The sequence below is a fragment of the Balaenoptera musculus genome, chromosome 9, assembly GCF_009873245.2.
Source record: "Balaenoptera musculus isolate JJ_BM4_2016_0621 chromosome 9, mBalMus1.pri.v3, whole genome shotgun sequence".
Taxonomy (NCBI): Eukaryota; Metazoa; Chordata; class Mammalia; order Artiodactyla; family Balaenopteridae; genus Balaenoptera; species Balaenoptera musculus.
Window position 1 is genome coordinate 41,612,563 of NC_045793.1, and position 12,125 is coordinate 41,624,687.

The 12,125-nt window shown below is 39.3% G+C and overlaps 1 protein-coding gene across 10 annotated transcripts in view; it reads left to right on the forward strand.

Annotated features, from left to right (window-relative positions):
- ELMO1 (engulfment and cell motility 1) overlaps positions 1-12,125 on the forward strand; it is a 554,248-nt gene that overhangs the window by 289,043 nt on the left and 253,080 nt on the right. For all 10 annotated transcript variants that reach the window (XM_036863258.1, XM_036863260.1, XM_036863259.1 and 7 more), the window contains one exon: positions 11,081-11,189. In XM_036863258.1, the coding sequence (XP_036719153.1) occupies positions 11,081-11,189 (109 nt within the window). The remainder of the gene's footprint in view (positions 1-11,080; positions 11,190-12,125) is intronic.

A 12,125-nucleotide genomic window follows, 5' to 3' on the forward strand; every position in this document is an offset into this window, starting at 1 on the left:
ATGGAGAAGAAGAACTCAAAATGCATGGAAGTAAAGCCTGTGGGGACCCTCCACACAAAGTCATTAACCCTGAGCAATCCTTACTGACCCTTAGGGGATAAATGAGATAAGAGAGAACCTTATACCTTTGTCTAGAAGGGTCTGGGATTTATAAACCCACTTCAGTGAGATAGAGGAAATTGATCAAAGTTCCCTTAGCCTCTTGAGACATGAAATCCATTGAGTTTCATGGCAATGTGTATGTGAAGGCAGTTTGTAAAATATAATGGGGAAGGAGGAGATTTGGAAATTGAAGACCTTAAAAATTGAATTCCAGGAGTGACTTAGGCTATGATCTAAGCAGGTCACCTCTTCCTCTTGTTTTAACTTTCTTAAGAGAATAATAATAATACCTGCCTTATCCATTTTATGGACTTGTTGGGGAATCAGTGGATAGAAAATACGTAAATATACTCCGTAAAGTTGAAGTATTTAATAAAATGTTTTTATACTTAATATTGCATAAATATCAAGTGTTCTATAAAATATGCAGACAGTTTCAACTACTTTCGGTGTATGAAGTATTCTAAAATGAGTGATAATAGCAGTTTTTAATATGTACTCCATCCATCGAGGTTTCTGTTCCAGCATGTTTGCTTTTAAAACCAGAGAGTGAGGGAAAAAAATAAAGATGAAAAATATGCTTTGATATTTCCAGATAGAGCTCAAAATATCTTACGTAAACATGATTAATACCAGAATGTTGAAATTGAAAATAGATATATTAGTGTATGTATTAAGTAAAAAAAAAACTACTGTCTAGTCTAAGAATGATCTCTCACTGTAGTAATATCTTATTAGTAACATTCATAACCATAGTCTTTTCTGAATATTTCTGTGACAGTGTTGACCTTAAAGCCCACACAGGCAACTTGAAAGATTTGTGTCGGCTTTGTCTAAAGAAACCAATCAAGAAGGAGAGTCTATTTTTCTTTAGGTGGGTAAATATAATAAGATGGAAGGCACTTTTTTTTTAAAACAGATCTTTATTCATAGGACTGTTTTTTAATTAATTAATTAATTAATTAATTTATTTATTTATTTATTTATGGCTGCGTTGGGTCTTTGTTGCTGCGCGCAGCCTTTCTCTAGTTGCGGTGAGTGGGAGCTACTGTTCGTTGTGGTGCGAGGGATTCCCATTGCGGTGGCTTCTCTTGTTGCAGAACACGGGCTCTAGGCATGCGGGCTTCAGTAGTTGCGGCACACGAGCTCAGTAGTTGTGGCTTGAGGGCTCTAGAGCGCAGGCTCAGTAGTTGCGGCACACGGGCTTAGTTGCTCCGTGACATGTGGATCTTCCCGGACCAGGGCTCGAACCCGTGTCCCCTGCATTGGCAGGTGGATTCTTAACCACTGTGCCACCAGGGAAGTCCCTAGAGATGGATGGTATGTTAAAGAGTAAAGAGAAGGGCTTTTCCAAGCTGATTTACGTATTGGTTACTTAAATTACTCCTCAATTTAGTACCTGCTAATAAACAGTGCCTTGGAAATGTTTTCGGAACATTTATTGGCTGCAGTAATTCCACCTACAGTGTATTCAGATCACATCCTCATTAAATATTGATGCGCTCATGAAATGTTAATTGTTAATGTGAAATGCCAGGGAATGTCCTCGCTGGGAGGTGGGGGCTGGCTGAAGACTACCTGTCTCCTGTCTTTTCTTTATGTTCTGTCTTCTTGCTCTGTTTTCCCCGCTCATTTCCCATCATCAAGAGATTCAGATTTGCTCCTTGATGGGGCAATCTCAGATACAAACATTTTCAAAGAGAAATAAAGATTCACTGATTGATGGGAACTTAGTTGTTCTTCCCTCCTGCTTTCCTGAACTGGAATTCCTGATTAGAACCAGAAAGGATTCTCCTAAAAGGAAGAGGGTGATTCAGGCTCAGTCGAATGAGACTGTTCACGTTCAGGCAAATTTCCAAAAGAGACCATGAAGAGGGGCAGAGGCTTTCAAGGACTCCAGCGTTGGTCCTTCCTGCTTGGCAGGAGAAGGGATTTAGTTGGAGTTTATGACCAGCTTTCTCAGAGGAAAAACAACCAGCTCAGAACACGTGTTGGCTAAAGAGACTGTAAGGAAGAATTTTATCATAAATCCCAAGGACAGCAAAGGCTAGGTTCATGCTGATATGCAATGCATAATTATTTATGTGAGCATGTGCTGCAAACAGTTGACAGTTGACAGGTCCCACAAAATGGGATGGTTCATCAACTTCTTGGACAATCATAAGGGTGATAAAGCAACAATGATGAACTTTGAAAACTGCCACTGCAAGTGGAACTGTGTAGGTCGTGATTAGGGTTAGGTATACGTGCAATGCTGGAAGGAACATCCCCAAATGGAAATGGTTGATTTGTTAGTGTGGTACTGTCAGTGCATACAATAATTATGTGTGTGTGTGTTATTGTTACAGTGTTTGTGCGGATAACAATGGGAGCACATTTGTATTGAAAGCCTACTCCTTTGGTTTTATTTTATTTTATTGATTTATTGATTGATTGATTGATTGTTAGGTAAGGAGTGGATTTATTTAGAGAGAAACACACTCCACAGACAGAGTGTGGGCCATCTCAGAAGGAACGAGGCCCCAGGATATGGGGAGGTTAGTTATTATAGGCTGGGTAATTTCTTTTTTTTTACTACCTACATTTTATTTATTTATTTAATACAGCAGGTTCTTATTAGATATCTATTTTATACATATTAGGGTATGTATGTCAATCCCAATCTCCCAATTCATCCCACCACCACCACCCCGCCCGCACTTTCCCCCCTTGCTGTCCATACGTTTGTTCTCTACAGCAGTATCTCTGTTTGTGCCTTGCAAACCAGTTCATCTGTACCATTTTTCTAGATTCCACATGTATGTGTTAATATACGATATTTGTTTTTCTCTTTCTGACTTACTTCACTCTGTATGACAATCTCTAGGTCCATCCACGTCTCTACAAATGACCCAATTTTGTTCCTTTTTATGTCTTGAGTAATATTCCATTGTATATATGTACCACATCTTCTTTATCCATTCATCTGTCGATGGGCATTTAGGTTGCTTCCATGATCTGGCTATTGTAAATAGTGCTGCAGTGAACATTGGGGTGCATGTGTCTTTTTGAATTATGATTTTCTGTGGATACATGCCAGTAGTGGGATTGCTGGGTCATATGGTAATTATTTTTAGTTTTTTAAGGAAACTCCATACTGTTCTCCATAGTGGTTGTATCAATTCACATTCCCACCAACAGTGCCAAGGGTTCCCTTTTCACCAAACCTTCTCCAGCATTTTTTGTTTGTAGATTTTATGGTGATGCCCATTCTAACTGGTGTGAGGTGATACCTCACTGTAGTTTTGATTTGCATTTCTCTAATAATTAGTGATGTTGAGCAGCTTTTTATGTGTCTCTTTGCCATCTATATGTCTTCTGTGGATAAATGTCTATTTAGGTCTTCTGCCCATTTTTTGATTGGGTTCTTTTTTTTTTAATATTGAGCTGTTTATATACTTTGGAGATTAATCCTTTGTCTGTTGCTTCGTTTGCAAATATTTTCTCCCATTCTGAGAGTTGTCTTTTCATCTTGTTTATGGTTTCCTTTGCTGTGCAAAAGCTTTGAAGTTTCATTAGGTCCCATTTGTTTATTTGTGTCTTTATTTCCATTTCTCTAGGAGGTGGGTTGTTTTTATTTCCATTTCTCTAAGAGGTGTGATTTATGTCATAGAGTATTCTGCCTATGTTTTCCTCTAAGAGTTTTATAGTATCCAGTCTTACATTTAGGTCTTTAATCCATTTGGAGTTTATTTTTGTGTATAGTGTCAGGGAGTGTTCTAATTACATTCTTTTACATGTAGCTGTCCAGTTTTCCCAGCACCACTTATTGAAGAGACTGTCTTTTCTCCATTGTATATCCTTGCCTCCTTTGTCATAGATTAGTTGACCATAGGTGCGTGGGTTTGTCTCTGGGCTTTCTATCTTGTTCCATTGATCTATGTTTCTGTTTTTGTGCCAGTACCATATTGTCGTGATTACTGTAGCTTTTTAGTACAGTCTGAAGTCAGGGGGTCTGATTCCTCCAGCTCCGTTTTTTTCCCTCAAGACTGCTTGGGCTATTTGGGGTCTTTTGTGTTTCCATACAAATTTTAAGATTTTTTGTTCTAGTTCTGTAAAAAAGGCCATTGGTAATTTTATAGGGATTGCATTGAATCTGTAGATTGCTTTGGGTAGTATAGTCATCTTCACAATGTTGATTCTTCCAATCCAAGAACATGGTATATCTCTCCATCTGTTTGTGTCATCTTTGATTTCTTTCATCAGTGTCTTATAGTTTTCTGAGTACAGGTCTTTTACCTCCTTAGGTAGGCTTATTACTAGGTATTTTATTCTTATTGTTGCAATGGTGAATGGGATTGTTTCCTTGATTTCTCTTTCTGATCTTTTGTTGTTAGTGTATAGGAATGCAAGAGATTTTTGTGCATTAATTTTGTATCCTGCAACCTTACCAAATTCATTGATTAGCTCTAGTAGTTTTCTGGTGGCATCTTTAGGATTCTCTGCCTATAGCGTCATGTCATCTGCAAACAGTGACAGTTTTACTTCCTCTTTTCTAATTTGTATTCCTTTTATTTCTTTTTTTTCTCTGATTGCCATGGCTAGGACTTCCAAAACTATGTTGAATAATAGTGGTGAGAGTGGACATCCTTGTCTTGCTCCTGATCTTAGAGGAAATGCTTTCAGTTTTTCACCATTGAGAATGATGTTTGCTGTGGGTTTGTCATATATGGCCTTTCTTATGTTGAGGTAGGTTCCCTCTATGCCCACTTTCTGGAGAGTTTTTATCATAAACGAGTGTTGAATTTTGTCAAAGGCTTTTTCTGCATCTATTGAGATGATCATATGGTTTTTATTCTTCAATTTGTTAATATGGTGTATCACATTGATTGACTTGCATATATTGAAGAATCCTTGCATCCCTGGGATAAATCCCACTGATCATGGTGTATGATCCTTTTAATGTGTTGTTGGATTCTGTTTGCTAGTATTTTGTTGAGGATTTTTGCATCTATATTCATCAGTAATATTGTTCAGTAATTTTCTTTTTTTGTAGTATCTTTGTCTGGGTTTAGTATCAGGGTGATGGTGGCCTTGTAGAATGAGTTTGGGAGTGTTCCTTCCTCTGCAATTTTTTGGAAGACTTTGAGAAGGATGGGTGTTAGCTCTTCTCTAAATGTTTGGTAGAATTCACCTGTGAAGCCCTCTGGTCCTGGACTTTTGTTTGTTGGAAGATTTTTAATCACGGTATCAATTTCGTTACTTGTGATTGGTCTGTTCATATTTTCTATTTCTTCCTGCTTAAGTCTTGGAAGGTTATACCTTTCTAAGAATTTGTCCATTTCTTCCATGTTGTCCATTTTATTGGCATAGAGTTTCTTGTAGTAGTCTCTTAGGATGCTTTGTATTTCTGTGGTGTCCGTTGTAACTTCTCCTTTTTCATTTCTAACTTTATTGATTTGGGTCCTCTCCCTCTTTTTCTTGATGAGTCTGGCCAAAGGTTTATCAGTTTTGTTTATCTTCTCAAAGAACCAGCTTTTAGTTTTATTGATCTTTGCCATTGTTTTCTTTGTTTCTATTTCATTTATTTCTGCTCTGATCTTTATGATTTCTTTCCTTCTACAACTTTGGGTTTTGTTTGTTCTTCTTTCTCTAGTTCCTTTAGGTGTAAGCTTAGATTGTTTATTTGAGATTTTTCTTGTTTCTTGAGGTAGGATTGTATTGCTCTAAACTTCCCTCTTAGAACTGCTTTTGCTGCATCCCATAGGTTTCGGATCATTGTGTTTTCATTGTCATTTGTCTCTGGGTATTTTTTGATTTCCTCTTTGATTTCTTCAGTGATCTCTTGGTTATTTAGTAACATATTGTTTAGCCTCCACATGTTTGTGTTTTTTACATTTTTTCCCTTGTAATTTATTTCTAAACTCATAGCGTTGTGGTCAGAAAAGATGCTTGATATGATTTCAATTTTCTTAAATTTACTGAGGCTTGATTTGTGACCCAAGATGTGATCTATCCTGGAGACTGTTCCATGTGCACTTGAGAAGAAAGTGTAGTCTGCTGTTTTCGGATGGAATGTCCTATAAATATCAGTTAAGTCCATCTTGTTTAATGTATCATTTAAAGCTTGTGTTTCCTTATTAATTTTCTGTCTGGATGGTCTCTCCATTGGTGAAAGTGAGGTGTTAAAGTCCCCCACTATTATTGTGTCACTGTCGATTTCCTCTTTTTTGCTGTTAGCATTTGCCTTATGTATTGAGGTGCTCCTATGTTGGGTGCATATATTTTTATAATCGTTATATCTTCTTCTTGGATTGATCCCTTGATCATTACGTAGTGTCCTTCCTTGTCTCTTGTGACATCCTTTATTTTAAAGTCTATTTTATCTGGTATGAGTATTGATACTCCAGCTTTCCTTTGACTTCCATTTGCATGGAATATCTTTTTCCATCCCCTCACTTTCAGTCTGTATGTGTCCCTAGGTCTGAAGTGGGTCTCTTCGAGACAGCATATAAATGGGTGTTGTTTTTGTATCCATTCAGCGAGCCTGTGTCTTTTGGTTGGAGCATTTAATCCATTCCCATTTAAGGTAATTATTGATATGTATGTTCCTATGACCATTTTCTTAATTGTTTTGGGTTTGTTTTTGTAGGTCCTTTTCTTCTCTTGTGTTTCCCACTTAGAGAAGTTCCTTTAGCATTTGTTGTAGAGCTGTTTTGGTGGTGCTGAATTCTCTTAGCTTTTGCTTGTCTTTAAAGCTTTTGATTTCTCCCTCAAAGCTGAATGAGATCCTTGCCAGGTGGAGTAATCTTGGTTGTAGGTTCTTCCCTTTCATCACTTTAAATATATCATGCCACTCCCTTCTGGCTTGCAGAGTTTCTGCTGAGAGATCCCTTATGGGAGTTCCCTTGTATGTTATTTGTTCCCTTGTATGTTATTTGTTGTATTTCCCTTGTTGCTTTTAATAATTTTTCTGTCTTTAATTTTTGTCAGTTTGATTACTATGCGTCTTGACATGTTTCTCCTTGTGTTTTTCCTGCCTGAGACTCTCTGCACTTCCTGGACTTGGGTGGCTATTTCCTTTCCCATGTTAAGGAAGTTTTAACTATAATGTCTTCAAATATTTTCTCGGGTCTTTTCTCTCTGTCTTCTCCTTCTGGGACCTCTATAATGCTAATGTTGGTGTGTTTAATGTTGCCCCAGAGGTCTTTTAGGCTCTCTTCATTTCTTTTCATTCTTTTTTCTTTATTCTGTTCCATGGCAGTGAATTCCCCATTCTGTCTTCTAGGTCACTTATCCATTCTTCTGCTTCAGTTATTCTGCTATTAATTCCTTCTAGTGTATTTTTCATTTCAGTTATTGTATTGTTCATCTCTATTTGTTTGTCCTTTAATTCTTCCAGGTGTTTGTTCTTTAATTCTTCTAGGTCTTTGTTATACATTTCTTGCATCTTCTTGATCTTTGCCTCCATTCTTTTTCCAAGGTCCTGTATCATCTTCACTATCATTTTTCTGAATCCTTTTTCTGGAAGGTTGCCTATCTCCACTTCATTTAGTTGTTTTTTGGGGGTTTTATCTTGTTCCTTCATCTGTTACATAGCCCTCTGCCTTTTCATCTTGTCTGTCTCTCTGTGAATGTGGTTTTTGTTCCACAGGCTGCAGAATTGTAGTTCTTCTTGCTTCTGCTGTCCACCCTCTGACGGAGGATGAGGCTCTAAGAGGCTTGAGCAAGTTTCCTGATGGGAGGGACTGGTGGTGGGTAGAGCTTGGTGTTGCACTGGTGGGCAGAGCTTAGTAAAACTTTAATCAGTTTGTCTGCTGGTGGTTCGGGCTGGGTTCCCTCCCTGTTGGTTGTTTGGCCTGAGGCGACCCAGCACTGGAGCCTGCTCAGCTCTTTGGTGGGGCTAATGGAGGACTCTGGGAGGGCTCATGCCAAGGGGTACTTCCCAGAACTTCTGCTGTCAGTGTCCTTGTCCCCATGGTGAGCCACAGCCACCCCCCACCTCTGCAGGAGACCCTCCAACACTAGAAGGTTGGTCTGGTTCAGTCTCCTATGGGGTCACTGTTCCTTCCCCTGGGTCCCGATGTGCACACTACTTTGTGTGTGCCCTCCAAGAGTGGAGTCTCTGTTTCCCCCAGTCCTGTCAAAGTCCTGCAATCAAATCCCACTAGCCTTCAAAGTCTGATTCTCTGGGAATTCCTCCTCCTGTTGCTGGACCCCCAGGTTGAGAAACCTGACATGGGGCTCAGAACCTTCACTCCAGTGGGTGGACTTCTGTGGTATAATTGTTCTCTAGTTTGTGAGTAACCCACCCAGAGGTTATGGGATTTGATTTTTTCGTGATTGCGCCCCTCATACAGTCTCATTGCGGTTTCTTCTTTGTCTTTGGATGTGCGGTATATTTTTGGTGATTTCCAGTGTCTTCCTCTGGATGATTGTTCAGCAGTTAGTTGTGATTCTGGTGTTCTTGCAAAAGGAATCACTCCTTTGGTTTTAAACCATTCACCCTATTCTGCACTCCCTCACATTACTTCACTATTTGGAACTCAGTCTGTGTCAATCAAACAACACTTTAATTTACTTTTCCTTCTTCCCCTTTTTACATTCTCCTTCTTTTTTCTTCCCTGCTTCCAAATGCTCTTCCTTTTATCTCTCTTTCCTAAATGCCTTCCCCTCTTTGTTCCTTGTCTATACTCCTTGCCTTTTTTGATCACTTACTGAATGCTGAGTGCACTGCACAGGCCCAGTCTGCGCCATCCTCATCTCTGCCAGGGATGCTGCAGCCCCTCCAGAAGGACTGCACTTTCTTTCTTAGTCCCTACTATCCATTCTTTACACCTGCAGATCTTTTCAAAACAAATCAGGTCACGTGACTCACCTGTCTAAACCTCCTGTTTAGCATATCAGGATATGAGAATGACCCCCCCATGCAGCCCGTGGCAGTGGTTTCAGCCCACATCTATGCACTTTGGCTCACTCTGCTCCGCTCAGGCTCCTGGAACCTGAACACTGCCCTGTACAATTACAAACCCTTCCGCATGGTAGACCAGGCAGTGTACAGAGGTTGTGTCCAAAACACATCTTACTCAACTCAGGGGCTCTGTCCTTGATCTCTACCTGAAATATTCTTTCTCCCAGACCTTGACATGGCAAGCTCTCTCTCACCCTTTGATTCCCAATAGTCACCTAGTTGTCTACACTCTCCTCCCCAAGTCTTCCCTGTTACTCTTTGCCACCTCAACTACTTTTTTTCATGGCACTTGTTATAAACTGTAATTACCTCTTTTGTTTTATCTGTTTCCCTCAATTAGAATGGATGCTCTGATAAGTCAGAGCCCTGGTCTTGTTCTCCACTTTATAGGCCTAGGCATCTTCCTGGTAGACAATAGGTACTCAATTACTACTGTTGATTGAATGAATAAAACACCATTTCTGCCACCGAAGAGGTCATAGTCTGGGGGAAAAACAACATAAGTCGATGCACAACATTGTTGTAAATGCTACTGGGATACACCTACTCAGGGTGGTGTAGCTTTTGAGGACATTGCAGACAACTCCATTGAGGAAGTGGGAGGTGGTTTCAGAGATGGATATGCTGATTATTCCTTTTGTCAACGTATGAATTTGAAGCTTGGCAACCTTTTTTTTTTTTTAAATTTTGTGCGTTTTAGAACAATTGGCTAATTCCCCTTTATTTTTGAAGTTTAGTAACTTTAAAATAGAGTTTTCCTGTTTTGTTTTACTTTTGTTTAATACATGTGCAGAATGACTCCCTTAGTTATGGTAGGAATATCTCAAACTAGCTTAAGGAAAAAGGAGAATTTATTGGATGGCCCAAAGGATTTTCAGCGGAAGGGTTTAGCAAATAAACCGTAAGGTTAGGGAAGTAGCTTTGCTCCAGGAACATGTGGGACCAGCCGCTCAAACGCTGTCAGAGCTACCACTGCCTCTCCTCTCTGTTTTCCCTTGCATTTTGGCTTGCTTTCCTTTTTTCTTTTTTTCTTTTTATTTTTGCAGATTCACTTTCAGATAGTTCCTACACTCATACCTCGTGGGTACTGTCAGCATAGTTGGGCTCATTTTTCCCTTTTTGTGTGGTGAGTCTCAGGGAAGGACTCTGGTTGGCCCAGTTTGTGTCATGTGTCCCTTAGGTGTGGTCCGGTCAACTAGTGCCAAGGGTGAGATCTTGTAAGAACATGGAAACTCCTGTGGGAAATATATGATTAAACGTAGGAGCTGAACCATTAAAAAAGAACAAAATAATGCCATTTGCAGCAACATGGATGTGACTAGAGATTATCAAACTAAGTAAAGTAAGACAGAAAGACAAAGACAAATACCATATGATATCACTTACATGGGGAATCTAAAATATGACACAAATGAACCTATCTATGAAACAGAAACAGAATCACGGACATAGAGAACAGACTGGTGGTTGCCAAGGGGGAGGTGGTTGGGGGAGGGATGGAGTGGGAGGTTGGGGTTAGCAGATGTAATCTTCTATATATATAGAATGGATAAACAACAAGGTCCTACTGTACAGCACAGAGAACTATAGTCAATATCCTATGATAAATAGAAAAAATATTTATAAAAAGGAAAAAAATGTAGGAGCTGAAGTCATAGAAAGAGAGTTGCTATTCCCAGGAAAGGGAAGATACGACCGGGAGAAAAAGAGAGTGGTTTTGTCAATTAAGTAAAAAGTCTTTACTGTGCTATTTTAAAAATCTCTCCATGGGCACCTCTGTGTAAGTGGAAACCAATGAGCAAAATATCCTCTTACAGAGTTGAAAATGGTTTTAGGAGATTTGGAAAACATGAGAGTTTTCAGTCCTTTTACAGAGAATATACTTAAAATACAGTTTTGTTCTGCCCCCAAGAGCCCTAGTTTGGTGGTCTGGAGTGGATCTGTTACTCTGTTACAGTAGAGCCAACATTTTTGATGTTTTCTGCAAACTGACTTTCCTTTCTGAACTGTTCCCTTTCCTGCTTGCAGATTGTGCTTGAGAACAGTAGCCGAGAAGATAAGCATGAATGTCCCTTCGGCCGCAGTAGTATAGAGCTGACCAAGATGCTGTGTGAGATCTTGAAAGTGGGCGAGCTGCGTAAGTACATGTATTTCCCACAGAGTGTGAGGCTTGGCAGAGACCCAGCTTCCAGGGTAGTGCGCTGACCTACATGCAGGGTTCCCAAGGTGCTGACAGCTAAGCACGAGCATCCCTGTGGACCTAACATTCTTTGGCTCAGGTTTCCAGTGTATGTATTTCTTTATGTCTGCCCTGGGAATAAATGTTATTAAAATCTACAGGGATAGAAAACTGTGCAGATATTGTGAATGAATTTCAAATATTATAAAAATGAGTGTATATTAAGAAATGAGTGTATATTACTCTGTTTAGGGAAAAGATCTATGGATTTCTTTTTTAAAATTCCAGTTTTTATGCTACCAGTAGATCATTTTCTTTTCATTTTTTTTTTTGAATTTTACTTTATTTATTTTTTTTATACAACAGATTCTTATTAGTCATCAATTTTATACACATCAGTGTATACGTGTCAATCCCAATCTCCCAATTCATCACACCACCACCCCCACCCCCCCGCCACTTTCCCCCCTTGGTGTCCATACATTTGTTCTCTACATCTTTGTCTCAATTTCTGCCCTGCAAACCGGTTCATCTGTACCATTTTTCTAAGTTCCACATACATGCGTTAATATACGATATTTGTTTTTCTCTTTCTGACTTACTTCACTCTGTATGACAGTCTCTAGATCCATCCACGTCTCAACAAATGACCCAATATCGTTCCTTTTTATGGCTGAGTAATATTCCATTGTATATATGTACCACATCTTCTTTATCCATTTGTCTGTCGATGGGCATTTAGGTTGCTTCCATGACCGGGCTATTGTAAACAGTGCTGCAATGAACATTGGGGTGCATGTGTCTTTTTGAATTATGGTTTTCTCTGGGTATATGCCCAGTAGTGGATCATATGGTAATTCTATTTTTAGTTTTTTAAGGAAACTCCATACTGTT